We start from the raw sequence: 27,923 nt of genomic DNA on the forward strand, positions 1-27,923 counted from the left end.
AGTTACATTCCACCTCAGCTTAACCATATTGACTTTGCAAGTAGTATACAAGCAGATGTTTACACTGCAAAACACCAGTAGACCTTTTTAAAAGAACTTTTATTTACAGCAGGATGGAAGCTGCAATCACCATTGTTTATCTGTTACTTGAAATTGATACAGGTGATAAAATATTGGTTGAACTCCACTTAGGTATGCAAAAGTCTGAACATCCTAGCTAAAACTTATTTTCAGTGCTAAACATTTGTCTTTCCTCAGGTCGCGTGAGCACGGTGCCGATTCTGAGCTTTCGGAGGCCAAACTGTCCAGACGAGAGTGCGAGGGCGAGGAGAATGAGAAGAAGAACGCTACTCCAGCGGCATCCTTACAAACCTCGCACACAAGCCAAAAGCGGCATGGCACGACCCCGCAGTCCAATTTCAGTGCCAGTCTGGGTTTGGGCTCTGCACTCGCCATGAGTTCAGGTCCTAGCGGGGACCATAATGCCCAGAACTATGACTCCAATCCAATCTCAGGCAGTAAGAAGAGGAAGGAGCCAGTGCAGGACCAGCCATCTAACCTGGGGGTGCAAGAAGAGAGGACTGATTTAGATGATTCACTGGAGGAGCTTGAGTCCATCATGTCAGAGGACATGGATGAACCCATGCAGCCTGCGGCCAGTAAGAAACAACGTTTGGGTCAAGGAGAGAGCAGCACTTCCAGTAAGGAGCGGAACCCAAAGCAATACCATAACACTATATCCAGCAACCAGCAGAGGGTAGAGCAGCAAAGCATAGCCAGTAAGAGCCAGAACCTGCAACAGGGTGTGCCTGATGGAGCCAATAAACACCAGAACTCTAAGAGGAAGTTACAGGGATCCGGTAGAGCAGCAGATTTGGAGCAGGACCAGCTCGGTTCAGTGCATAGGAAGGATAGATCTGAATCTGATAATGTTAAAGAAGAGGAAGTGTCCTTTGTTGAGGTGAGTTCAACCTTTTATTTACTATTTTGAAGCTTGATGGGATGGATCAGGGATTCAGGCTAACTTTTTTCCTCAGATTTGAGATTGAGATGATAGCAATTATTTAATATCACAATCAGTTTCCACAGCCCATTCGATTTCACAGTCATTACGCTGCAGCAAGCAAAATGTGAATTGGGTGTGTTGCGTTGAGGCAAATAAATCTAAATAAAATCCCACAGGTTGAAAACCACTGGTGTAGAGAAATGACCTCATATATCATGTGAATGCAATTGTGCAATTTTATTTAGAAAATTATCCATTTTTCCTAAATCATTGTCATTGACAGCAAATTGTCTTGTACTAAAATTTGCCGTAACCTTTTCTGCACCTATGTTTTTAATGTTGAGAGCACTTAAAACTTAAAATGTCTAATTTACATTTAGATATCTGAGGCCCTTAATGGCTTTGCCAAACACAGTGAGGTGCCTGCGGTCAAGCAGGAATCCAAGGTGAGTTTTTCTAATGCAGTAATACAACACAGGAGTTAATATAATGAAGCAGTTAAAATGCCTCTGTAAGCATTTTCAATATGTATTCATCGCTGTTTGTAGGGCTCAAGCTCAGCGTCTGCTTCAGAAAATGACACCGAGCTTCCCCAGAGACTCTTGCAAGTTCAGTTTAAGTGTCTCACAGTGAACGCTCCATCCAGAACAAGGTCTGACCCGCTACAGAACCGCGATCCCAATGGGAAGAACTTCAAGCGCTTCCGCAAGGTCAGGCATGGAATAATGGGTCAGATTATGGTTCATGTAATGAACTGATAAATCTTTTCTAAAAAAGATTTAAGGATAACTTTTGTGTGTGTACATGTTTGTTAGGTACCTGTTCCTGGACTTCATGGCTTGCCCAGCATCATTGGCGGCTCAGATCTGGTGGCTCATAATCGGAGCAAGAACACAGAACTTGAGGATTGGCTGAGAGATGCAGCAGAGGTGAGAGAGTGCAGCAGGGCAGAGAAGAAGCGAGACATGGAGAATGTTGGTTACACTGAAATTTTTCAGTATGTGTAAATTAGGGCCCAAATGATACACGTCGTCTCATTATTAGGGATTAGGGTTTCTCAAATTTACCGTCATCTTTGGAAATGTCGTCAATAGAACACATCTCTTCAAATGTTCTACAAGTTTGAGTACTCCTGGTCAGATTACACGTTTTGTTGATTTTCTACATGAAAATAAATTAACATACAAAGCCTAAACCTAAATATTTTTGCTGTCCAAAGAAAATGTGTATCTTTAAAATAGCAATTTTACAGGAGAAGGTAAAACCATTCTGACCTTTTAATGCAAGTTGATGTACAGAAGTTTTGTTGAGTAATTTTGGAGCATTTTTATTGGTGTATTCTGCTTCTGTGTTCAACTGATGTAGAAATACACATTCAGTGATGTGGTGCCAAAGTAATCTCCAATAAAATCACTTTCTTTTAGGAGGAGAAACGGCAAGAGCGAGAAGAGACTCTTGGGGATGATCTGTTCAGGTATGAATTCTTCCTTCATATATACTGATTGCAAATACATTTTACAAAATAAAGCTTCCTAAATGGTTTTAAGTTTGAGAAGTGGTACCAAACCTTTACCTTTATATACAGGTTTTTTAACCCCTTAAACGGTCAGATCCTATTGGCAAGTCCAAACTTTTATTATACACTTGTAACACTTTTCTGAGGAGTGGCATTCATAATTCTATACAACACTTACATAAGCCTTTTGTGACAAGTGACATAAACTTACGTTTACATAGGCTGGTATAAAAAAATGTGCCATAAAGGCTGCATTAGTAAATTTCAACCCAGAGTGTTATGACAACTTGTTGGAAAAAGCCATTTGAGATGTTTATATGAAAGGCGTATGTAGATGCCATGTAGTCTTATGAATGCTGCCAGACAGTGAGGAGTTACCTATACTTTTGTAACTTGGACTATTATGCAAACTTTTCCCATGTTTTTAGTAGTTTTAGGAAGTAAGCATGGGATTTGAAGGGGTTAATGTTCCAAAGGTTCTTCACACTCTTCAAAAACTCACTGGTTCATATATATATATATTTTTTTAGAGACCCTTATTAGTCCCACAGCGGGGAAATTTCACCTCCGCATTTAACCCATCCGTGAAGTGAAACACCACATACACACTAGTGAGCACACACACACTAGCGGGCAGTGAGCACACTTGCCCAACGGTGGGCAGCCCAATCCGCAGCACCCGGGGAGCAGTTGGGGGTTAGGTGTCTTGCTCAAGGACACCTCAGTCATGTGCTGTCGGCTCTGGGAATCGAACCGGTGACATTCCGGCCACGAGGCTGGTTCCCTAACCTCCAGCCCACGACTGCCCCCAAGAGTCTCATGCTCTACCGACTGAGCTAGCCGGGCGCTTGCACCAGAGCGGCGGCCCTTGTTCTTCAAAGTTTTGTAAAAAGGAGCACAAATTTGACCACCTTTAATGAGGTACAAACTGCTCTGTCTCTGATTGATGAAACCTTTGTACATTGTGGAAGCGATATTCATTTGATGAATCAGCTTCAGTGCTTGAAATCAAGCGCCTACCAGCACCTCGCTTACATATTTACATGAAGCACGGCCTTATTCAGTAGGGAGCAAATAAAATGATAGCATTTAGCAGCTCACGAGTCAGTGGCTTTGCTCGTAGGTGGTCACTGCTCCCCTTACTGAACAAAGTGTAGCTTTAAAATTACAACAAAATTAACAAAAAGGCTTAGTTTTTTTTTTTTTTAATGGTACAATGATGTGATTGTGTAGTGTTTTTTCTTTTCTAAAATAGCAGTATAAGAGATGCTTCTGCACTAGTTGTGTTTTGTATTGTTTATTTTCTGAGCAGTGCCAGTAGCATAAAACAAGCAGCGTACGATGTCTTGAAGTGAAACAAAGAGCATTGTCAGAGTGCGTGTAAAATTAGTACATCCATTTTTGTACTGGATTGCCATCCATCCATCCATCCATTATCTTCCGCTTCTCCGGGGTTCGGGTCACGGGGGCAGCATCCTAAGCAATGAAGCCCAGACCTCCCTTTCCCCAGCCACTTCCACCAGCTCTCCAAGGGGGATTCCGAGGCGCTCCCAGGCCAGCTGGGCGATATAGTCGCGCCAGCGTGTCCTGGGTCTTCCCCGGGGTCTCCTCCCAGGTGGACTCGCCTGTGACACCTCCCGAGGGAGGCGTCCAGGAGGCATCCTATCCAGATGCCCGAACCACCTCAGCTGGCTCCTCTCGACGTGAAGAAGCAGCGGCTCTACTCCGAGTCCCTCCCGGATGACTGAACTTCTCACCCTATCTCTAAGGGAGAGTCCAGACACCCTGCGGAGGAAACTCATTTCGGCCGCTTGTATTCGCGATCTTATTCTTTCGGTCATTACCCAAAGCTCATGACCATAGGTGAGGGTGGGAACGTAGATCGACCGGTAAATCGAGAGCCTTGCCTTATGGCTCAGCTCTTTCTTTACCACAACAGACCGGTAAAGAGCCCGCATCACTGCTGACCCAGCACCAATCCGCCTGTCAATCTCCCGCTCCCTTGTACCATCCCCGACCCAGAGAGGGCTCTCCACCCTTTTCCGCCTGAGAACCATGGTCTCGGATTTAGAGGTACTGATTCTCATCCCAGCCGCTTCACACTCGGCTGCAAACCGATCCAGCGAAAGCTGAAGTTCGCGGCCTGATGTCCCCAATAGGACCACATCATCTGCAAACAGGTCACCAAACCGGACACCCTCCATCCCTTGACTGCGCCTAGAAATTCTATCCATAAAAATTATGAATAGAATCGGTGACAAAGGGCAGCCCTGACGGAGTCCAACTCTCACTGGGAAAGAGTCTGACTTACTGCCGGCTATGCGAACCAAACTCCAGCTTTGTTTGTACAGGGCCTGAATGGCTCGTAGCAAAGAGCCATGTACCCCGTACTCCCGAAGCACCTCCCACAGAATACCCCGGGGAACACAGTCGAATGCCTTCTCCAGATCCACAAAGCACATGTGGACTGGTTGGGCAAACTCCCATGAACCCTCCAGAATCCTGGAGAGGGTGAAGAGTTGGTCCAGTGTTCCACGACCAGGGCGGAACCCGCACTGTTCCTCCTGGATCCGAGGTTCAACTATAAGCCGGACTCTCTTCTCCAGTACCCCTGCATAGACCTTGCCAGGGAGGCTGAGGAGTGTGATTCCCCTGTAGTTGGAACACACCCTCCGGTCCCCTTTTTTAAAAAGAGGCACCACCACCCCAGTCTGCCAATCCAGTGGCACCGCCCCCGATGTCCACGCAATGTTGAAAAGGCGTGTCAGCCAAGACAGCCCCACAACATCCAGAGCCTTGAGGAACTCGGGGCGGATCTCATCCACCCCTGGAGCCTTGCCACCAAGGAGCTTCTTAACTACCTTAGCGACTTCGGCCTCAGTAATGGACAAGCCTATTCCCATGTCCCCAGACTCAGCCTCCTCACTGGAGAACGTGTCGGTGGGATTGAGAAGGTCCTCAAAGTATTCCTTCCACCGCCCAATGACGTCTTCAGTCGAAGTCAGCAGCACACCATCTCCGCTATATACAGTGCTAGTGGCACACTGCTTTCCCCTTCTGAGTCGCCTGACGGTTTGCCAGAATCTTTTCGGAGCCGACTTAGTCAGTTTCCAAGGCCTCACCAAACTCCTCCCATACACGGGTTTTTGCCTTGGCAACAACTGAAGCCGCAGATCGCTTGGCCTGTCGATACCTGCCAGCTGCCTCTGGTGTCCCACAGGCCAACCATGCCCGGTAGGACTCCTTCTTCAGCTTGACAGCATCTCTCACCTGGGGTGTCCACCACCGGGTTCGAGGATTACCGCCCCGACAGGCACCAACTACCTTACGGCCACAGCTACAGTCAGCCGCTTCAGCAATGGAGGAACGGAACATGGCCCATTCTGAGTCAATGTCCCCCACCTCCCCCGATATCTGGTCAAAGTTCTGACGGAGGTGTGAGTTGAAGATCAATCTGACAGGTTCTTCTGCTAGACGTTCCCAGCAAACCCTCACTATACGTTTGGGCTTGCCTGGTCTGACCGGCATCTTCCCCCACCACCTGATCCAACTCACCACCAGGTGGTGATCAGTTGACAGCTCAGCTCCTCTCTTTACCCGAGTGTCCAAAACACATGGCCGCAAGTCCGATGACACGACTACAAAGTCAATCATTGAACTGCGGCCTAGGGTGTCCTGGTGCCATGTGCACTTATGGACATCCTTGTGTTCGAACATGGTGTTCGTGATGGACAAACTGTGGTTTGCGCAGAAGTCCAAAAACTGAACACCACTCTGGTTCAGATCAGAGAGGCCATTCCTCCCAATCACACCCCTCCAGGTCTCACTGTCATTGCCCACGTGAGCGTTGAAGTCCCCCAGTAGGACAATAGAGTCTCCAGGAGGAGCACTTTCAAGCACCCTTCCCAAGGACTCTAAGAAGGCTGGGTACTCTGAACTGCTGTTCGGTGCATAAGCACAGACAACAGTCAGGACCCGTTCCCCAACCCGAAGGCGTAGGGAAGCTACCCTCTCGTCCACCGGAGAAAACCCCAACATACAGGCACCGAGTCGAGGGGCTATGAGAAAGCCCACACCTGCCCGCCGCCTCTCACCATGGGCAACTCCAGAAAAGAATAAAGTCCAGCCCCTCTCAAGGAGATTGGACCCAGAGCCCAAGCTGTGTGTTGAGGTGAGCCCGACTATATCTAGCCGGTATCTCTCAACCTCGCGCACCAACTCAGGCTCTTTCCCCGCCAGTGAGGTAACGTTCCAAGTTCCAAAAGCCAGTTTCAGCAACCGAGGATCAGAACGCCAAGGCCCACGCCTTCGGACACTGCCCGATCCACAACGCACCGAACCCCTACTACTGCCCCTCCCATTGGTGGTGGGTCGATGGGAGGGGGGACTCATGTAACTCCTTCGGGCTGGGCCCGGCCGGGCACCATGAGTAAATGCCCGGCCACCAGACGCTCGCTGGCGAGCCCCTCCCCCAGGCCTGGCTCCAGGGTGGGGCCCCGGTAACCCTGTTCCGGGCAGGGTACACAAGTCCTGCTTTTGTGTCTTCATAGGGGTTATTATGGATCACACTTTGTCTGACCTGTCACCTAGGACCAGTTTGCCATGGGAGACCCTACCAGGAGCTTTTGCTCCAGACAACATAGCTCCTAAGATCATTCAAGCACGCAAACCCCTCCACCACGATAAGGTGGTGATCCAAGGAGAGGTACTGGATTGCTATGAGTCCAAATAATGAATTTTTTTTGTTAATTTCTTCTTATTAGTATTATACACAGAGATTCACTCGAAAGAGGCCCCGAATATTCAGCTGTAACTCCCATTAAGATGAAGCAGTCTGAACCAAAAATATATGCTCCATACCTTGATGTATGTGTAATTGATTGCATTACATGAGAAGCTGGAAATGATCTGCTTTCGGCCAGAGACATGAAGGGGTACGGAGGGTATGCACCCGGAAGTTGCAAACGGAGATTAAACATTGCGACGGCTGTCCAGCGCCTACCTCATCACTCAGACACGGGCATCTGAGCTTGCTCAAAGCTCCGTATAGTGAGGAGCATATTGCACGTTGTTTCGTTCAGATTGCGAGAGTTATTAAAGAATATTCAGGACCTCTTTCGAGTGAATCTCCCTGTAGATGCTAATAGTTTGGGTTAGCTAACTGCAAGATCATAGTTAATCAGAATTAACTACACAACTTTGAGTAATAAGGGCCACTATACCCAAACCTTGTTACAAATAGGAAAAACAGTATTGTGGAATGAAACTCTTCATTTATAAAAGTGTTTTTGTTTTGTTCAAATGCTATTTGTTACTGTGGCAGTTGCACACAGTTGTTTGATATGAAGAAAAGTTTCAGTGGTGCTGTCTATTTTATCTTAGCACAGCCATCATTGCTCACTAGCAGCTCAACACAGTCACAGAGAGCCAGCAGCATTCTAGCTCATCTGAATTAGAAGGAAAAGTGTTTTATTTGATTGTTTTAGTTAGAAATATCTGAGCTGGTCCTACAGAGTAAGGCTTCAGAGCCATTCAGTTAATGTTCTTCGGGGAACCAAAAGCGGTTGTTTTATGGCATCGATCCAAAGAACGCTTTTCGGCACCTTTATTTGCACACAGTCATGCATGCCAGTCCCAGCAGACTTAGCAAACACATTTGGCCACTTGCTGCCCCTTGACCCCTGCAAATCAAGGTGGCTCACCCAGAGACAATAAACTGTCACAGCACACTGAGGGCCAAAGCCTGGGAGACTGCTGCTTTTGTTAGGCTACAGTGCAGAAGCAAAGCCTGGCTCAGACACTAGGATGCTATGACGCACAGAGCCAGGGGACGGTGAAAAGCCCAGGGAAGTTCAGCCGGAAATTGTACGTCAACACACAACCACCACTTATACCCTCTTAGCGTTTAGCTGCTGTTAAATTACTTTGTTTTACTATTTTGAATTTCTGCTAGTGTCAATTTTTCTGAATGCAAACCATGTTGTGCTGAGAAACTCACTAATTTTACTTACATGCTGGGTAGAAACATTCTTTATACAGCGAACAGCCACTTCATTAAGTCTACCTCCTTATTTTTACACGCATTGTCCATTTTATCAGCTCCACTTACTGTATAAGTGCACTTTAGTTCTGCAGTTACAGTTATGTACAGTTATCATTATGTACTTACATCTATTTATCTGCCATGTCTACATAGTCCCTCAAACATTAGGCTTATCCTGTCAAAAGATTGATTTGTTATATTTTCTCAAAAATAATTACTTTGCACAATAATTTTAGTATCTAGTAATAAAGATTTTGAGAAGAATCGTTACTGACGTTTAATGACTTTTCTTAATTCAGTAATTCAGTGTTTGCAATGGGTCAGATTAGATACTATGTCAATATTTTGGGAAAATAAGTCTTTACTTTGAGATACTAAGTCAGTATTTTGACCAAATAAGTTAGTGCTTCGATACTAAGTTAATGAGACTTGAGATCAAGTCTATACCAAGATACTAGGTCAGTTTTATGACATCCTAGAATTTAATTGGCTATTTTTTTTTTCTTCTTATACTTGACGGAAATGAGCATTTATTTCACTTGAATTCAATTCAGCAGCTGCATGAAAATCTGACTATAGACAATAAAAGCAAAGTACCAAACTCTTGGATTTTTGTGTTTGAAATTAGACCATTGATCTTATTTTGGTTGCTTTATTCAATATTAAAATCGATTGTAAATCAGTTGTTGACTTATACCACAATGCATGCAGTTCACTCACCTCACCATCTTTTTTTTGTTTTGTTTTTTGTTTTCTCACACATTTTTCTACTTTGAACATGCGTTATGTAAGTATTGTTTGAGCAAGGCAGTGATGATGATGCTGTTTTCACGAAGGCCAGGTCTTTGAGGTCTTGCGTCACAGGCCGTCTGCTGGGAGAGAGAGGCAGAGCGTTAAACAGGGCGAATGGAGGGAGCGAGTTTGTTAAAGGGTGAGAGTTGTTGCCTGGAGACGGAATCCAGCTGAAGTGCAAGAGCTGCTTTAAAGTGCTGCCATTTCTCCTCACACAGACAAACACGGCTCAGCCTGGCCATCAGCCTCTACAGACTGTTTGAACTCTGGACGCTCAGCCAATCAAGCATAGAGCGAGAGAGCATCATATGGAGAGACAGACAAAAGTGCATTCAAAGTGACTTTCCCTCTCTTTTTCTTTCTCTAACTCTCTCCCCTCTTGCTTACCTCACACTCTCCCTCTTTTCTCTCCATCTGTTTTTGTCTTGCTTTTCATTCTTTTTCTGCCTCTTCCCTACTTGCTCTCTTTTTCTCTGTCTCTGCCCTATTTGCTCTTTCTCTTCTTGTCTTCTTCTCTCTTATGCTGTCTTCTGCTCCTCATGCGCTCTCTCCCCTTTTTTCTCTATCTGTTTAGCTTTTTTTCTCTTTTGCTCTTGCGTTTGCTTTCTTTCTCTCTTGCGCTTTCTTTTTCTCTTCTCATTCTCGATCACAGTTTTTCTTCTTCCTGTCACACTTTCTCTGTTTCTCTCACTCTCTTTCCCTCTCTCACTCTCTCGGTCCGTTCCCTCTTGTATATCCTTCCTCCCCCCGTTGGTTTAAGTGTCCCAGACATGTTTTATTGAAGGGAAGTTTGGTTTGATGAGTTTTAAACAATGCCTAACATTTACAGCTAATAGTTCGTATCAGTTCAGATTTCCACATTGGTAACGAAACGTTGTCATGAAGCTGGAATGTTTACAGCTTGATTGCTGAGCTTGGTTTGAGCTTTTTTTAAACTCTAAACCTCTTTCCCTTTTTGTCTTATAGGTACAATCCAAAGCCTTCTAAAAGAAGATGAGGGGTAACTCATGGACCTGGGCTCTTGGTTATACTTAATGATCTGCCCGTTCAAGAAGATTCCACAGTTTTCGACAGGTTTTGCTTGTTCTTGTAAGTTTTGAGCAGCTTGCCAAATATACGTCCCGCACTTGTTCTGGATTATTGCAATGTTCCAAAAGTAGGCCTGAAGTATGTTGTCTGTTGATGTTCACTTATAAACTTGGAGGTAGAATAAGTGCCTTTTTTATTTGAAGTCACTCATTACTGGTCACATGGCTCACTAAATCATGAACTGCGTCTTTAATTTTTACCTGGTAACACTTTACAAATACTACTTTTACAGCCTTCACTATGTTTAAAAAAGAATTCATCATCTTTTCTCATTCATTTTCTCATTATATGTCTTGGATATATGTTGGATACAGTAGTTCCTCCCTGACATTTTCTTAGTGTAATAGAAAACTAGAGAACACCTGCAAACCTGAGTTTATACAGTCTGTTTTGGGTTCTAGTTGTATTGTGAGATGTCAGAGAAGCCAATATACATTAGTTTTTTTAAACATCAAAGTTGCTAACAACCGAATACATACACTTATGTTCCTGTTTTTACAATCATTTGCTGTATTAACATTTTTTTGTGTTTTAATATTCAATATAATGTGAGTTTAAAAGGTACAGACTAGTTACAAAATTGTATTTTTAGAGGTTGCATTTATTATTTCAAGAATTTGGTGAAGAATAAGTGATAGAATAGAACATTATCACAAGAATAAGTGATAATGTACTGTGGTGATTGTTTACGTTAATTTTTGTCAAGTTAGCTGCCTTTAGATTTGATCTCCACATTTGAAAGGTGATGAATTCTGGGTTCATCATATTGCCTTCTCTCTCAGTTCTTTTAGAATCTTCCACAGCTGCATTTGTTGTTCTGATCATCTGAAATGTCTTAATTTTCATTGACAGCTTCCAACTAATGTTTTTAAAATTGCGGTTGTACAGGTCTAACACATTAGAATCAAATAATACACATTAATTCCAAACGTTCCAAACCATAATTCCAAATGTCTACAAAGCAAATTAGCCGTTTTATTTACTAAAACCACCAGTGAACCTACACGTCTTCTGAGTTTTTATATGAAATGCTGATTATGGTAAAATAGCGTTAATACTTAAAAACAAAAAAGTTTACATTGGGGCTGGTTTATTTTTTTGTTTTATTTATTTTCCCAATTAAGCCAAAAACTCACCAAAGCAACATCAGATATAAGGCAGCATATTCATAACACTTTTTTTTTTTGCCATTTTTTCGCCGTAAAACACCCTGTATGAACCTCTCCGACATGAACGTATTTACTGTTCTAACTCAAATGTTTCTCTATAATTGAGCGTTTCCCATCAAACCACACTGAATGACTTTGTTTACATTTTAACTGATTTCCACTTTAAACATTCATGAAATGTTATAAAGTGCAGTAAATAACAAAATAAAGACTTAACGTGTCTCTTAGTGGCCAAGCTAGCCCTGTTTTCAAATGACCAGGTGGAAGCCTATCATCCTGGATTTCATGGAAAAGCTATTTATTGTACCTTCAAAGTTTATGGTGTTTACAAGGTTCACTGACGGCAAACAATGTAACAGAGTATTTTAAAAAGTTTTATTTGTGCATAATAAAAAATACTGTATACAAAACATGTATTAAAACCTCATTTTCATTTTACAAGGTCGAGCAGTCACATTCACCAGCTTGCAAAGTCAGAATGCAGTCAAGTTTAGAAGAGCCGTCAGGCGGGGAAGCTGCATCATGCTTGTTTCCTTGGTTCACTCACGGACCTGTTACTGTATAACTTTCTTACAAGTCTACTAGAATGTGTTTTATTTATGGGTTATTATTTTGGCAAGAATACCACTGTACCTATGAATTCTCAGGTGCTACATACCTTACCTACTATTAGTACAGACATAAGTAAGATAACTTACAGTACAGGATAGAATTCCAAGTTAACATTTAAGTCAAATCAAAAATGTTATTCTTCCAGAATTTTTTTCACAGCTTTTTTAAATTTGGCGAACAAAGAAACTTGAGGTGAATAGGTTTTGAGTTAATGGATTTACTAAGGCATAAACATTATTGGCATCACAAACTAGAGTCACTGGAACACTTCCATGGAAGAGCCATCATGCAAGGTACGTGGCCAATCATGTCCAGTGGAGAAGATTTACATTCAATTGGGGATTATAAGGATCTTCGGGGCTATGTTCCTGTTAAGGCCCGCACTTCCCTACACATTGCATAGAAATCTCTATTAACACTCATAAAAAGCAAGGACCTCAAAGGAAGGCTGTAGACAACCATGGTTTCAATTTGCTTCATCCACTTTAGTTCATTGAACATCTATTGTTTTCTCTGCTGTTGCCTTAGCAGTAGTTACTTTAAAGAGAAGTACATAAGATTTGTGATCTGTGTGTCAGGCTCCAGTCCTTGCAGGACAAAGCACTGCAGACTTCAGCACACTGACTCTTTTAAACACACCTGATTCAGCTCATCAGCTAATTAGCAAGGCCTTTATGAATGGAATTTGGAGTAAACGCTGATCACCGCAGCACTTTGGCCTGGAAGGTCCCCAGTTTGACATGCCTGTTGTACACTCATTGACCATTCGATCAGGTATACCTACTAAATGGAGTTTAATTGTCCCCTTTAAGCTTTAAGTACTGTTTACCTGATGGTGACAGTTTTGTTAGTGTCTTATAATAATTTTTTGAGCTCTAGCATTAGAAACACTTTTTTTTCCACTTATTTTCGTTTGACTTTCCTCTTATATCTACTCTGAAAAATCTGAAAATGAACTACTTGTGTCTAATGGCCATGCTGAAATAAAATGAGTGGTCTTTGACTTTGGACAGTACTGTAGTGTAGCGCAATTACTGGCTATAGCTAAATTCATCAAGCCCTATCTACTATATCAGTAGAAATTGATCAGGTGGTGGATCATTATCAACAAAACACTGATGCCTTAAAAAAATGATCAAATGGCCAATGAGTGTAGGTGCAAGGTAGGTTTACTTAATAAACAGACAACTCACTAATCTGACAAATGGGTGCGAGTGGAGAAGATCTGTGCACTGCTCATTCAAAATGCTGCCCTTTGCAGTTGTCCCCTTTTATACTGGGGTTGGCTCTTCTTTAAAAGCAGGGATCCAAGAAGAGGAAGACGCTTAAAACGTTTTGGAGTTGGGCGCTAGCTGTTAAATGCGTATTGGTATCTTTCAGAAAAAGTCCGCTATGCAGACCCTCCTGATTGTGCGTTTTGTTTTAGTTCTCGATTCTTCTCCAAGTTGAGCCTAGTCAAAAGTAACAATAATAATTCTGTGCAATTTCTTACAACCTCCAGACAAGACAAGGGATTTGGCCATAAAGCTTTGTACATCAGCCATGTCATCTTATCACTAGTGCTTTGTAAGTTTTGCTCTTTTGCACAGCTTAGTGCACTTATTCACAGCAAAAATGGAATGGTTCGGGAGTTTCACTGTCTACATAGTCATGTCAGAGAAAGAAGTACATCATGATTTAAAAATAAGGCAATTTACAGTATGTGCATCACAAAGGAAAAAAAAACCTGAACAATCTACTCGTTTGTAGATGAAATACAAATTATGAAATATTGGCACATTACTCCTGTATCCTGCACTGTCATTTTTATAAGACAGTAGAAAAGGACAGTTTACATTTTCGTATCTTTTACTCTTTTGTATACTTTTAAAAATAAGAAAGCTGAAGCATTAAAAAATATATGTATCCACTGCATACATGTAAAAATAATTTGCCCATTCCATTCTGCAGAATTTTCTCAGACAAATCCTCCTCCTCCTCTATCACCTCGCCCAACTCTTCCACACCCTCCTTTGTCAGCAATCAATTCCCCTTTCTTCTTCATTTGTTTTAGTCTCTTTAGCAGGCAGCTGGCAATTCCCAGAGCACCTCCCTTCAGGAAGCGCACAAAATTGTCCCCTACCAGAGGACCCATGGCAAACAGTCCTGGCTCAGCATTACACTCAAATGTGTAAGGGTTTATGTCCACAGGGTTCTGCCTGCAGGAGATGGGCCTGGTGGGGTCCAAGCCCAAGTACTGACCTTGCTCCTTTAAGAAGAACAGGTTTGGATAGGTTCCAATCAGAACCAACACCATCGAGACTTTGAAGGCTCTCAGTATGCCATTGGGTCCCCTCAATATGCAGCGCATGTCAGGCTGGAAAGAAAGTACGCAGTGCTCAGGAAAGCTGGTGTAGTCTGGGAACAGTGCTGAGGAAGCACTAGGGACTGCAGGATTGACGCCACAGTTGGCAATGTGGGGTGCTGAGTGGGTCTGAGAACACATCATGTGGTAGACCTTATGATACTCTGGGTACAGCGTCTTTGGTAGCTGTTTGAAGATGAGGCTGGAGTCATCAGCTCGCTTTCGAAAAGCATGCAGCACTGAGATGCTGTGGTTGTAGGCACACAGCACTGCGTCAGCGGCACTAAGGCCTGCCCCCACCACCAACACTGGGTCAGAGGTAGTGCCCAAGTTGCCATGGCGGTTGACTGCTACTCCAAGGTCACGCACACTGTGGAACACATAAGGAAGATCCTCACCTTCCACACCCAGACGAGCTGGCGAGTCATACGCCCCTGTCGCTAAGACAATGTTCTCAGCAAACAGACAGAAAGGGATATGGGCATCATCCTGGAGCTGCTGGTAGCCCCTGACCTCCCACAGTCCCTGGGAAAGCCCCTGAGGTATCCCATTCTCTCTCACACTCTCAATTCCTCTCTTCCTCTTTTTCTCCTCTTCTCCTGTGTTACCTCGTCCACTACCATTTTCTGTGCCATTCTCGAAGCCATTACTGAACCCATTTTCCCTTCCATTGTGGCCGTCTTCTATTCCGTCAAACCCGTTTTCTGTTCCATTGACCTGACCATTCTTGCTGCCATTTTCTGTTCCATTCTCTTTCACAAGGTTGCTGTCTTGACCACGGTGGAGTTTCTGAATTGAGGTGATATAGGTGTTGTCTACAAAGTTCTTCTGGAGACCCATGAGCTTTACATAATTCTGATAATAGGAAGAGATCTCCTCAGGAGTGGCCCGGTCATTGGTCATGCTCCTACAGGAAATACCACATTGACAAGTTCTTCTGAGTACTGTCACTCTAAACTTTGATCACATTTACTATTTCTGTTCATGGAAAATACACTATATTGCCAAAAGTATTTACTCACCCATCCAAGTCATTGAATTTGGGTATTCCAATCACTTCCATGGCTACAAACCAAGCACCTAGGCATGCAGACTGTTTCCACAAATATTTGTGAAAGAATGGGTCGCTCTCAGGAGCTCAGTGAATTCCAGTGTGGTACTGTGATAGGATGCCATCTGTGCAACATGTCCAGTCGTAAAATGTCCTCACTAAATATTCCACAGTCAACTGTCAGTTGAAATGACACTTAAAATGACAGTGGTGGTCAGTGGATACTGATGCGCAGAGGTTGCCAACTTTCTGCAGAGTCAATCGCTACCAAAACTTCAATCTTCACGTGGCCTTCAGATTAGCTCAAGGACAGCGTAGAGAGCATCATGGAATGGGTTTCCATCACCAAGCAGCTGCATCCAAGCCTTACATCACCAAGCGCAATGCAAAATGTTGAATGCAGTGGTGTAAAGCACGCCATCACTGTCTGGGTCTGGCGGCTGCCAGGAGAACAGTCCTTGTCTGACTGCATTGTGCCAAGTGTAAAGTTTGGTGAAGGAGGATTATGATGTGGGGTTGTTTTTCAGAAGTTGGGCTCGGCCCCTTAGTTCCAGTGAAAGGAACACTTAATGCTTCAGCAGACCGAGATTTTGGACAATTTTATGCTCCCAACATTGTGGGAACAGTTTGGAGATGGCTCCTTTCTGTTCCAACATGACTGCACACCAGTGCACAAAGCAAGGCCCATAAAGACATGGATGAGTGAGTTCAGTGTGGAAAAACTTGGCCTGCACAGAGTCCTGACCTCAACCCGATAGAACACCTTTGGGATGAATTAGAGCGGAGACTGTGAGCCAGGCCTTCTTGTCCAACATCAGTGTCTGACCTCATAAATGCACTTCTGGAAGAATGGTCCAAATTCCCATAAACACACTCCAAAAGCTTGTGGAAAGGCTTCCCAGACAAGCTGAAGCTGTTATAGCTGCAAAGGGTGGGCCGACATCATATTAAACCCTATGGATTAAGAATGGGATCTCACTCAAGTTCATATGCATGTGAAGGTAGACAAGCGAATACTTTTGGCAATATAGTGTACATCACCATATCCCCAACATATCACTCCAACAGCTTAAATTTGTTGTTTTTGTCTAAGTGCATACCTCCTCTTGCCAGGAGTAATGTCCCTGTAGTTGACCCCTGGAAGCTCCATCCAAGTGCCCAAACTAATGGTCAGCATAGATCCTTCCATTGCCTTAATCAAAAAGGGAGAAAGAAAGTAAAAGTGTGAATGTAACCCAGCTATTCCTGGATCAACTGCTTAAATTCTGATCTCAACAACCACAAAAGTTACAACTGTAAGTACGAGTAGGAAATATTTTGGGGCAAATCAGACAGATATGACTCTTAGAACTCTTGTCATTGATGCTGGCACAACAAGCTTGGACTGTTAAGAGTTTTCTGAATGACCAACAAATCTACTTACATGCCAGGCGCCACCTGGTGTGGCTTTGCCCAGGACCAGGTGTGGGATGTGATGCTGCTTCTCCAGCCTCCACTGCAACACTGGTGGGAACTCAAAGCCCAAGTCTGCATTTGGGTGAAGAAGCGTATCGAAGAGTACTGCCACTGGGTTCCCTGAACGGCCCTCTAAACCCTCACACAGGTACTCCAGGTTCTGCACACCCAATACAAACACGCAACACATTCCAACTACATCTCTTAAGCTTCCACACGTTGTAGTATCCCTGTTGATACCAATTGGTAAATTTATGACAGATAGAACGTCTGTTAATGATTAACTTACCTGCTCAGTGATGGACAAATGCTTGGCCTCCTGTAACTTGTGGTAAAGGATGGGGTTTGGATGTACGGCTGCTGGATCTAAATAGGGTGTGTACCCGCTTAGGAGATACGACAGGCAGATACCTGAGGGACCATTACCTGAGGATGCACAGTCATTCTCGGTCATTCCTGAATCCAAGGTTGAGGAAAAAGCTTTATGTTAAGGCTGGTATGGGTTTATTTGTGTAACATATTGATAGAACTCACCAATGATGACGACTGGCACAGTTGGAGGGCAGTCTCTGGGCAGAGAGCTTTCATCCAGAAGAGGCATGGTGACAGCCAGAGCTGGCACTGTAAAAACAAGATCTCTATTACAGTTTTATCTATTATAATTCAATTCAAACTTAATTCTGAAGTCTGCTTGTATGTGTATATACATTATATTCCCAGAAGTATTCGCTTGTCTGCCTTCATACGCATATGAAATTGAGTGACATCCCATTCTTAATCCATAGGGTTTAATATGATGTTGGCCCACCTTTTGCAGCTATAACAGCTTCAACCCTTCTGGGAAGGCTTTCCACAAGGTTTAGGAGTGTGTTTATGGGAATTTTTTACCATTCCTCCAGAAGTGCATTTGTGAGGTCAGACTGATGTTGGATGAGAAGGCCTCGCAGTCTTCACTCTAATTCAGTCCAAAGGGGTTCTATTGGGTTGAGGTCAGGACTCTGTGCAGGCCAGTCAAGTTCTTCCACACCAAACTTCCTCATCCATGTCTTTATGGACCTTGCTTTATGCATTGGTGCGCAGTCATGTTGGAACAGGAAGGGGCCATCTCCGAACTGTTCCCACAAATTTGGGAGCATGAAATCTCTCGGTCTGCTGAAGCATTAAGTGTTCCTTTCACTGGAACTAAGGGTCTAAGCCCAACTCCTGAAAAACAATCCCACACCATAATCCCCCCTCCACCAAACTTTACATTTCACGCTTGGTCATGGAAACCCATTCCATGAAGCTCTCTATGCACTGTTCTTGAGCTAATCTGAAGGCCACATGAAGTTTGGAGGTCTGTAGCGATTGACTGCAGAAAGTTGGCGACCTCTGCGCACTATGCGCCTCAGCATCTGCTGACCCTGCTCTGTCATTTTATGTGGCTTACCACTTCATGGCTGAGTTACTGCCATTCCCAGTCACTTCCTCTTTGTTATAATTGTTGACTGTGGAATATTTAGTGAGGACATTTTACGACTGGACTTGTTGCACAGGTGGCATCCTATCATGGTACCATGCTGGAATTCAATGAGCTCCTGAGAGCGACCCATTCTTTCATAAATGTTTGTAAAAGCAATCTGCATGCGTAGATGCTTGGTTTTATACACCAGTGGCTATGGAAGTGAATGGAACACCTTAATTTAATGATTTGGATAGGTCAGTGAATACTTTTGGCAGTATAGTGTATGTGTATAGCATGCAGTGGTCAACAAAAAGTGGTGTACACATGACACCAAGACTAGTCTCGTAATTCAAGGGTGAAAAAGCTTGTCTATGTTATGCACTTTATTGGTCGTACAAGGGAAATTGGTCATTTTGCTGCCTAACTATGCCCAATCTGGCAGCGCTGCCTGGGTTAGTGGGGGGGTTAAATACCTTGGCCAATGGCCTAACCAGGTGTACCTAGACAGTTGTGGGATTTGAACTCGCAAACTTCCGGTTGATAGTTCTCCTCGCCTACCACTAGGCTACTGGCCACTCCACTGCTCAGTTGTTTTTGACCATATGCATACTTACAGTGAAAGAAATTATTATTTGAGCCCTTGCTGATTTTGTAAGTTTGCCCACTGACAAAGAAATGAACAGTCTCTAACTTTTAATGGTAGGTTTATTTTAACAGTGAGAGAGAAAATATTGAAAAGAAAATCCAGAAAATCACATTATAGAAAATATAAAAATTGATTTGCATTTCATTGAGTGAAATAAGTATTTGATCCCCTACCAATCATTAAGAGTTCTGGCTCTAACAGACTGATTAGATATTCCTAATTTCAACTTGTCACCCGCATTAAAGACACCTGTCTCAACTTGGCACCTGAATAAAAGACACCTGTCCACAGAATCAATCAATCAATCAGACTCCAACTTTTCCACCATGGGCAAGACCAAAGAGCTGTCTAAAGATGTCAGGGACAAGATTGTAGACCTGCACAAGGCTGGAATGGGCTACAAAATCATAAGCAAGAAGCTGGGTGAGAAGGAGACAACTGTTGGTGCAACTGTTCGAAAATGGAAGAAACACAAAATGACCATCAGTCGACCTTGGTCTGGGGCTCCATGCAAGATCAATGATCAATGATCATGAGAGAGCTGAGAAATCAGCCTACAACTACACGGGAGGAGCTTGTTAATGATCTCAAGGCAGCTGGGACCACAGTCACCAAGAAAACCATTGGTAACACACTACACCGTAATTTATTAAAATCCTGCAGTGCCCGTAAGGTCCCTCTGCTCAAGAAGGCACATGTGCAAGCCCGTCTGAAGCATCAACTCAACTCGCCGTGTTTGGAGGAAGAGAAATGCTGACTATGACCCCAAGTACACCATCCCCACCATCAAGCATGGAGGTGGAAACATTATGCTTTGGGTGTGTTTCTTTGCTAAGGGCACAGGACAACTTCACCACATCGACAGGAAGATGGACAGGGCCATGTGCCATAAAATCCTGAGTGAAAACCTCCTTCCCTCCACCAGGACATTGAAAATGGGTCGTGGATGGGTGTTCCAGCATGACAATGACCCAAAACATAAAGCCAAGGCAACAAAGTAATGGCTCAAGAAGAAGCACATTAAGCTCATGGAGTGGCCTAGTCAGTCTCCGGACCTTAATCCCATAGAAAACCTGTGGAGGGAGCTGAAGCTTCGAGTTGCCAAGCATCAGCCTCAAAATCTTAAGGAATTAGGGATGATCTACAAAGAGGAGTGGACCAAAATTCCTCCTGATATGTGGGCAAACCTGGTCATCAACTACACGAAACATCTGACCTCTGTGCTTGCCAACAAGGTTTTGCCAGCAAATACTGTCTTGTTTTGTTAGGGGATCAAATACTTATTTCATGAAATGCAAATCAATTTATATATTTTCTATAATGTGATTTTCTGGATTTTCTTTTTGATATTTTATCTCTCACTGTTAAAATAAACCTACCATTAAAAGTTACAGACTGTTCATTTCTTTGTCAGTGGGCAAACTTACAAAATCAGCGAGAGATCAAATAATTATTTCCTCCACTGTATTTAATATAGAGATGGAATTTACTGTTTCTAACCAACACACATGGGATACAAAATTGTTGAATTTACACATTGTGGTCACACCAAAAAGGTTCCAGGCACAGAACTTAGCTTTGGCTGTTGACATCTTTTTTTGAAATGTGGCCTCAAATTTGGAATCAGCAAATATTTACAAAAATCAATAAAGTTGATAAGGTAAAATATCAAATGTCTCTTATTTGTGCTGTTCTCAGTTCAATATTAAGTGACACTTATTAGTCCCACAACGGGGAAATTTCACCTCCGCATTCAACCCATCTGTGAAGTGAAACACCACATACACACTAGTGAGCGCACACACACACTAGGGGGCAGTGAGCACACTTGCCCGGAGTGGTGGGCAGCCCTATCCACAGCGCCCGGTGAGCAGTAGGGGGTTAGGTGTCTTGCTCAAGGACACCTCAATCATGTACTGTCAGTTAATTATAATAATTATAATGAACTATAAATACACTAATAAAATACATTTTATAAATCACTTTTTTCTGTTTTTGTTTGCATTTTACCTACTTTTCCCCTGTTCTCTGTTGTCTGTAGATCAACTACAGGGTACCATCAAAATAAAGTGTGACCAAAGCCCCCTTAATCTTTAGAGACGGTTGAATGCTCAATCTGCAAAAAGTAGTGGGAATAATTACATTACTGTCTCTCCTCTACTATTCCTGTCTGGTAGTGTAGATTGTAAATGACTTTAATTCATTACATTAATTTATCTAATTCCTAAATATCCTCAAATATTAAAGCTGATACTCGGTTCTTAAGCCTCACAGTCAGTTTCTTTTCAACTCTCAACAGGCCATGGCAAAATTGTGTCACAGGCACCAGTGGAAGATACTATTCTTAGAATAAGATGTTCTATTATTGTATCTTTTTTGCCCGAGCTTTTGCATTGACAAAACAGTAGTCTGTGATCTGTTGCACTGGCATAAAATGCAGATGAAGCAGGTGGCGTTAGCGCTGACCTGCTGCAAATTCACAGAAGACATTTACATGGAAGAACCTGAAAAAACATGTTTCTGAAGCTCAAATTGGTTTCTTTAGATTTTACATGCTCTACATAGTAAGTAAACAGCAGACCTCATATGTCATAGGAATCTGGCTCATATAACATATTCTTACCGAGATGAAGTGTTTTACAGTGACGTTGATGTAAACAAAAAATAGTACACAGTAAAGATAGGCTAAATCCACTAGGTACAGTTAGTACGGGGTGGTATTGATGCAATGAAAGCTGGGCAACAGACAAGGGAGACAAAACAGCCTTTGAACAGGTGTTGGGGAAGACTTTTGAGAGTACCTTGGACAACAAGGTACACAAATGAATCTTAGACCAAATTAACCCTAACCTTTCACTGGAAGCCCTGGAAAAAAGAGGAAGAGGACAATCAGGTATAATAAGGATAGACATAATCAGGGGAATCATGAACCAGCCATTCAGAAGCCAACGACATTCTGAAGGAACACCATCCATATGGCTGCCAAGAGTCTGAAACAACTTGATGGCACTTTCATTAGCTTAGAATGAGCCCTCCATATCTGTAACCAAACTCTGGTACAGCAGGGTTTCTCAACTTGTGGGCTGTGAAGCACCCTCTAGTGGTCCGCAGGCCTGTGCTCAGAGGGGCGCAGTCATTCGGGCTGGTAACGTGACTGTCATAAAAACATAGGTGGAAAAATGATTAACTTCATTATTAAAAATCTAAAAATGATGTTTTCACAGTATAGCCCATATAAATATTAACAGACATACAAATAAAAACATCTCAATAGTGGGCTACTTAAATGTCATCTGTCTGAGACAGCACAGTTGCGGGCTTCGGGTCTGTAACAAATGGCTTTACCCGTTACCACCAGTCTCAGTCCACTTCAAACCGAACCCTGTTCAGTTCATTGCTGGTGGAAATGTGCTCTGTGATCTAACGACAGAATTCATCAGTAGAGCTGACATTACTTCTCCTCTAGAGGCACGATGGCACCGTACATTTAGCATAGCAACTATTTTAATGACTGACTCTTTAGACTTTGAGCACAAGCTACTGTTAAAAACAATAGACGAGCCATAAAATATTAGAGAAGACATGCGTTTGATTTTAACTAATGGATCACGGAGCATATATCTGGTCAAGCATCAGCAATCTGAGTGGTTGAATTTGGTGGCGTTATAGCACCAGCTACAAGACGTAGAAAGAACTAGAACCAGTGGTTGCTGATGGTGCTGGCTGACCATTTTGCATTGCGCAAAGTTTAAGAACCAATATCTTGACCAATAGAGGATCATACTTATTGTTTAGCACAAGAAAAAGCAAGGGAGGGTGAATCGTCACTGTCAAAGAAGCGAAAATATGGTTCTTCTACTGGCTGCTTGGAAAGGGAGGGGTATTTAGTTGGTTGCAATCTCCAACCTTACCACTAGATGCTGCTAAATCTTAAACTGTATGTTTAAAAGTACACCAAAGGGTCGTTTACACAGCATTATAAACATTAAACCAGAAAAAAAAAAAAGTTTTAGCTAGTAATGTGAATTTGTTTATCACAGAAGTACGCCAGGCCTGAAGTATCATTTATAGAAATGTCAATAGCAGTAATATAAATATGCATTTAGCAGACTATGCTGGACCAGTGCTGAAGGAGAACAACAAGTGATAAATATTCGGCTGTTTTGAGATGAGATTTTACGTAGCAGCATGAGCATAAGATGTTACATCTGCAGAGGATCCACTGACTGTACGTGGAGCTCTTTGCACTTTTGCTTTGAATGACCCCGTACCTTAATTATGTTATTTTATTCAAATAAATGACTGAACATGCAATTTTGTCACTAGGAAAACAATCAAAACACTACCGAAACTTTACCTAATGTTTCAGTAGCAACTGTTTCAGTAGTGACAATTTTAACTCCTTTTGAGCAGAACTCAAAAAAACGTTAGCCGCAAACGCAGATTTGAACAGTTGTACACACATAAAATCACATTTTTCACACAGAACACTGTAGAAAGTGTGTTTTGGTAGTGATGATCCTTATTTTAATGCAGTTATTTTGAGATTCTGTTTTTGTTGGCTGGTTCCAGTTGGCTGCCCTATATTGTGCCTCCTTCACAAAGCGGTCCGGGTTGGAACACCTCTTATAACTTCAGCATGAATGGGTGGAGCTTAACTGTTGTGTAATCTGAACGTGTATATGTAAAAGTATTGGTTGCGATGACATCTCAGAAACAGTGAATTATAAATCGGCTGTTTTTGCAGCTTGCTATCCATTTCTGGACTGTATGTATGTTTTGAAACTTCGGTGATTCAGTGTTTGAAACTTCATACATTCCCCCAGCACTAAATACAGTCCTCCAAAGCCTTTTTGCTAGGGCCTACTGTGTTGCTGTGCATTACAATGCCAGCATTAGCACCATTACAGTTCCCCGACAAAAAGCTAATTATAATCCGTTTTGATGGAGCAAGGCACCCCGGTAACTGAGCATGCTCATTGTCCCGCCCTGTCGGCCCCAAATCCCTCGGGTTTGACCCGTAATCCGGGCCGCCCATGTTTATGTCTTTTTCACCACGCTCGAAAGTGCGCTTGGCATGCTGACGCTCAACACATTGTGGCCGCCCGTCCCGCCCTGTTTTTCTTTGACCCTGGTTGTTTACTCTTTTCAAAGAGAGGGCGCGGGATTCCAGGCATATTCGGGGGTGAGTGCAGCAGGGCAGGGGTGTAGGGGGGTTGTTGGCAGATTTTGGAACTGGCATTTCCAGCCCACTGCCCCATTTTAACAGTCTCCTGACCACATTCAGAGGGGTTACTCACATGGGCGGGCCTGCCCTGTGTTTTTCACGCTGCTTTCTCTCTCTTTTTTTTTTATCTCTTCTTCTCTCGAAAGAAAATGTAGAACAGGTCACCAAAACAACATGCAGCCTCATAGTGTGTTAACAAGTCTATAAAAATATAAACGGAAACGAAAGCAAATTTTAAGCATTTCTATTGGCCTGTTTGTTGCACAACGTAAAGGGGCTGCTGGCTTTTTTCAAATGAGGTACAAAAACAAAAATTTTAAAATGAGGTTTTGGTTTGACAGGCAAGCAATGCATTTCTTAAAGTTTATGATCTTTTTGAGTTTCTCCATCTCCATGAGACCCTTCTTTCATTCTTATTATTTACCTTTTTATGTGTATGGCAAAGGGATATTTCTGAGGAGAAGATAATCGATCCACTTGCATGAGGAAAACCAGAAAAATATGAAAAGATACAAAGAAAATGACTCCTAACAATGATGCAAGCCCTCGTAGACCACCAAAACTGTCTCTGCCAGATAAACAGTACTTTCATCTTTGAGAGAGAGGAGGACATCAAGCTCCACTCTTGCTTCAGATCTGAAAAAATCCACAGGTGTTTCTGCCCATCCTTCCACTATGAGAAGACAACTCAATGCTATGAGTCTGAAAGAATGCGTAGCTGTCAGTTTCTCAGTTAGGCCCAAAAACGAGCCTGTCTAATAGGAGAAGAGCTAAGGGACGTTATTTTGACAATCCTCAACTTTTAATTCAAGTTATCCAGCTTACTGGGAAATCCTGCTTTATGAAATACTTCCTGGTGTTCTCAGAACAACAGGCTGACCACCCCAGCATCCAGACCTCAGGCTCACTGAATATGTGTGAGATTATGCCGAGCGTAAGAAGCAGAAAACTGGAGTGTGTAAAAATATCCCTGCAGATTTCTTTGAGAAACTGAGAATGGAAGCTGTTTTAAAGACACAGTAAATATGGAAAAAATATTATTATATTTAGTTGTTGACTCTGAAAAATGAATAAACTGCCCTTAGTGGCCGTTTTGACTGGATAATCTGTACATACATAAATGAAGGGTCATGTATGAAGAGACTTGTTTAGCTTCTTTATTCATTCTGTCTGTATTGTTACAGCGCCAGACAGGCCTTTGTAGTTTCGGGGTGTGGATGGCTTGTATGTGAGGGAGACGGAGCGACAGAGCTTTGTTTGCTTATGAGATTCGCCGCTGGTAAGACTGTGTGTTTAATGATGACAGCGGGACGCTTGGCTGGACGGGCTGTGTATGTATACACGCGTACACGTGTCTGTCTGGTGTGCTACGTAACCCCTGAGTCAGGCAGTTACACACAGACACAAACATATGCGTGATAAAAGCTTTTGTAGTCTTTCAATAACAGTTACATAATGTAATGTTGGCATGCTGTAAGTAGTTTTGGTGCTTGTAGTTCTCAAAAATTACTAATGGCCTCTATGATCATATTTCAGCTACATGTCAGTGAAAACGTTAGTAGACCTCATGTTTACCTGTATAAAGTGCTCACTCCAACAGTTTCACTGTACAAAAGCATCAACTCTCCAGCTAGCTAACATAATGCTTTGCTGTAACCACAAGCCAAGCAATGCACACCTAAGTTAAAGGGGAACTCCACCGATTTTTCAAAAATTCATAATTAAAGGGCTAAGATGTAAACAGAGTCATTCATCTAGAGAAACGTATCAAGTCAGATCTGGTCAGTGGTGGTGATAGGAACCAGACGTCCACCTCTAAAAGCCATGAAGTTATTATATGAAATGAGTTATATGCTGCCTGACGTCTGACACGTTGCTTTATGATAGTTCTGGTCAAGTTTTGGCTTAAATTGTATTTTAATGTTTTTGTGGCGGAGGGTTACACGTAGCTTTACATTTTTAAGGCGAAAACGGTTCCAAAGAAAACTTTATTTCGTATTTTAACAGATTTATGACTTTTACCATCATTGGCATAAAAAATCAGAACAGTTCACTGGTGGTTTTGGATAGTAAATCAAATGGATATATTTGTGTTGTGGACATCATGAAACCTGGCTCCATTCACCACCACTGTGAAGGAAACTTCTCTTTAATGAGTCATTTCACATCAAACTCTTCTGAATGGCTTTTGCTCACGCAACTGAATTTGGCCGAATTTTTGAAAAATGGGTGGAAATCCCCTTTAAATGCATGAGCAAAAGTTTGATGCCAATGCTGTAGCCCCAGCCTCCAGATCAGACTTGTACTGAGATGCACCTGACGTCCTCGCCCCCCAAGTGCCTCTATCGCATCACGTTGCAGTGGGAGCACCGTGCACGAGCGCCTGCAACTTTGGCGTGCATAAAAAGCGATGCAAGGCGACGGGCAGGAGGAGGAGGAGGAGGAGGAGAAGGATGGGGGGGGGGGTATCAGAACGGTGCCCTACATCGCCCATGTCACGCGCCAAGAGAAATCCACCGTCCACCTTTTGGGGACGTGCGATTTAGGCCACAGCGCGCGTGCTCGTGCGTGGAGCGCCAACGGAGCTGCAAAAATGCTGCGTGTCTGAGGGGCTGAAGGGGGTCTTACCTCCGCAGGAGAGGGCTTCAGGTTTGGCGAGCCGCGCGCGTCCAGGTTCCTCGGTCTCCTCGGCAGAGGCTGCAGGCTGCATAAATAGTCTCGTGTCACCGGTGGGAGGATCCCGGATGATGCTCTCAGCGCGTGCTAACGGTTTCGCCCACTGTCCTGGGGTGGGGTGGGGGGGATGAGGGGGGCGGGGTGGGGGTTAAAAAAAAATAAAAAGGAGTTTGCGGCTGATTTACGGGCACATACGCTCGAGACAGTGACGAGAGCCGGACGGCAACGCACGCGCTCCACTGCCAGTCGCGCGCGCGCGCACTCACACGCACGCACGCATACGCACGCAAGAGGCGAAGGCGCGCACACGAGCCCCGGATGCGCGGATGTGGGCCGCAAGTGCGAGACAGCAGTGGAGCAGGTCGCTGAATGTTGACCATACAGGGTCATTTACAGTCTGGACAGTAGAGCTACAGTCTGGACGCCCGTGTTTCCGTCAATGGAGAAGAAATATATAGTCAGTTAGTCACAATAATGAGTTTTTCATAAATATGACTTAATATCTCATAATTATGACTTAATATCTCATAATTATGACTTAATGTATCAATTATGACTTGCAGTCTTATAGTAATAACGTAATGTCTCAAAATAAGGAAAGTTTCTCATTATCCTGATTTACTGTCTCATAATATTTACTGTCATAATTATGAGAATGTTCTCATAATTTTGATGTAATCTCGTCATAATTAATAATTATCTCATAATAATGAGAAAATTGTCTGTTATGAGAGTCATTAGAAAATTCTCATTGATACTTAGACAGCTAGATGATGGATAGATACTTTATTGATCCCGAAGGAAATTTAGCAACTAAATTTCATAACTCATAACTATGAGATACTAAGTGATA

At 43.1% G+C, this 27,923-nt stretch overlaps 2 protein-coding genes across 3 annotated transcripts in view; one reads left to right on the top strand and one right to left on the bottom strand.

Moving 5' to 3' along the window:
- Positions 1 to 12,025, top strand: part of nbn (nibrin) — a 31,504-nt gene extending 19,479 nt beyond the window's left edge. Inside the window, exons 11-16 of the mRNA XM_017702033.2 lie at positions 259 to 961; positions 1,387 to 1,452; positions 1,555 to 1,716; positions 1,822 to 1,935; positions 2,431 to 2,480; positions 10,324 to 12,025. Of these exons, the coding sequence (XP_017557522.2) occupies positions 259 to 961; positions 1,387 to 1,452; positions 1,555 to 1,716; positions 1,822 to 1,935; positions 2,431 to 2,480; positions 10,324 to 10,354 (1,126 nt within the window). The 3' untranslated portion in view covers positions 10,355 to 12,025. The remainder of the gene's footprint in view (positions 1 to 258; positions 962 to 1,386; positions 1,453 to 1,554; positions 1,717 to 1,821; positions 1,936 to 2,430; positions 2,481 to 10,323) is intronic.
- On the bottom strand, positions 11,977 to 27,181 carry osgin2 (oxidative stress induced growth inhibitor family member 2). Of its 2 annotated transcripts, XM_017702034.2 has the most exons (6): positions 27,023 to 27,181; positions 17,612 to 17,698; positions 17,367 to 17,503; positions 17,046 to 17,237; positions 16,723 to 16,814; positions 11,977 to 15,478 (listed from the first exon to the last, which is right to left on the bottom strand). In XM_017702034.2, exons 1-6 carry the CDS (start codon positions 27,102 to 27,104, stop codon positions 14,185 to 14,187), a joined length of 1,884 nt encoding a protein of 627 aa, XP_017557523.1. In that variant the 5' UTR covers positions 27,105 to 27,181; the 3' UTR covers positions 11,977 to 14,184. The 2 variants fall into 2 exon arrangements, with proteins under 2 accessions (XP_017557523.1, XP_037393029.1); XM_037537132.1 differs by lacking the exons at positions 17,612 to 17,698; positions 27,023 to 27,181 and having other exon boundaries at positions 17,046 to 17,272; positions 17,367 to 17,449.
- Between the last annotated feature and the right edge of the window lie 742 nt (positions 27,182 to 27,923).

The sequence above is a fragment of the Pygocentrus nattereri genome, chromosome 3 (assembly GCF_015220715.1).
Source record: "Pygocentrus nattereri isolate fPygNat1 chromosome 3, fPygNat1.pri, whole genome shotgun sequence".
Classification (NCBI taxonomy): domain Eukaryota; kingdom Metazoa; phylum Chordata; class Actinopteri; order Characiformes; family Serrasalmidae; genus Pygocentrus; species Pygocentrus nattereri.

Coding starts and splice junctions, on each gene's coding strand:
- osgin2 (XM_017702034.2), bottom strand. CDS start 27,104: ATGCAGCCTGCAGCCTCTGCCGAGGAGACCGAGGAACCTGGACGCGCG. Junction 17,504..17,611: donor TGTGCCAGTCGTCATCATTG/GTGAGTTCTATC, acceptor GTGCATCCTCAG/GTAATGGTCCCTCAGGTATC. Junction 16,815..17,045: donor CACCAGGTGGCGCCTGGCAT/GTAAGTAGATTT, acceptor TTTTTGATTAAG/GCAATGGAAGGATCTATGCT.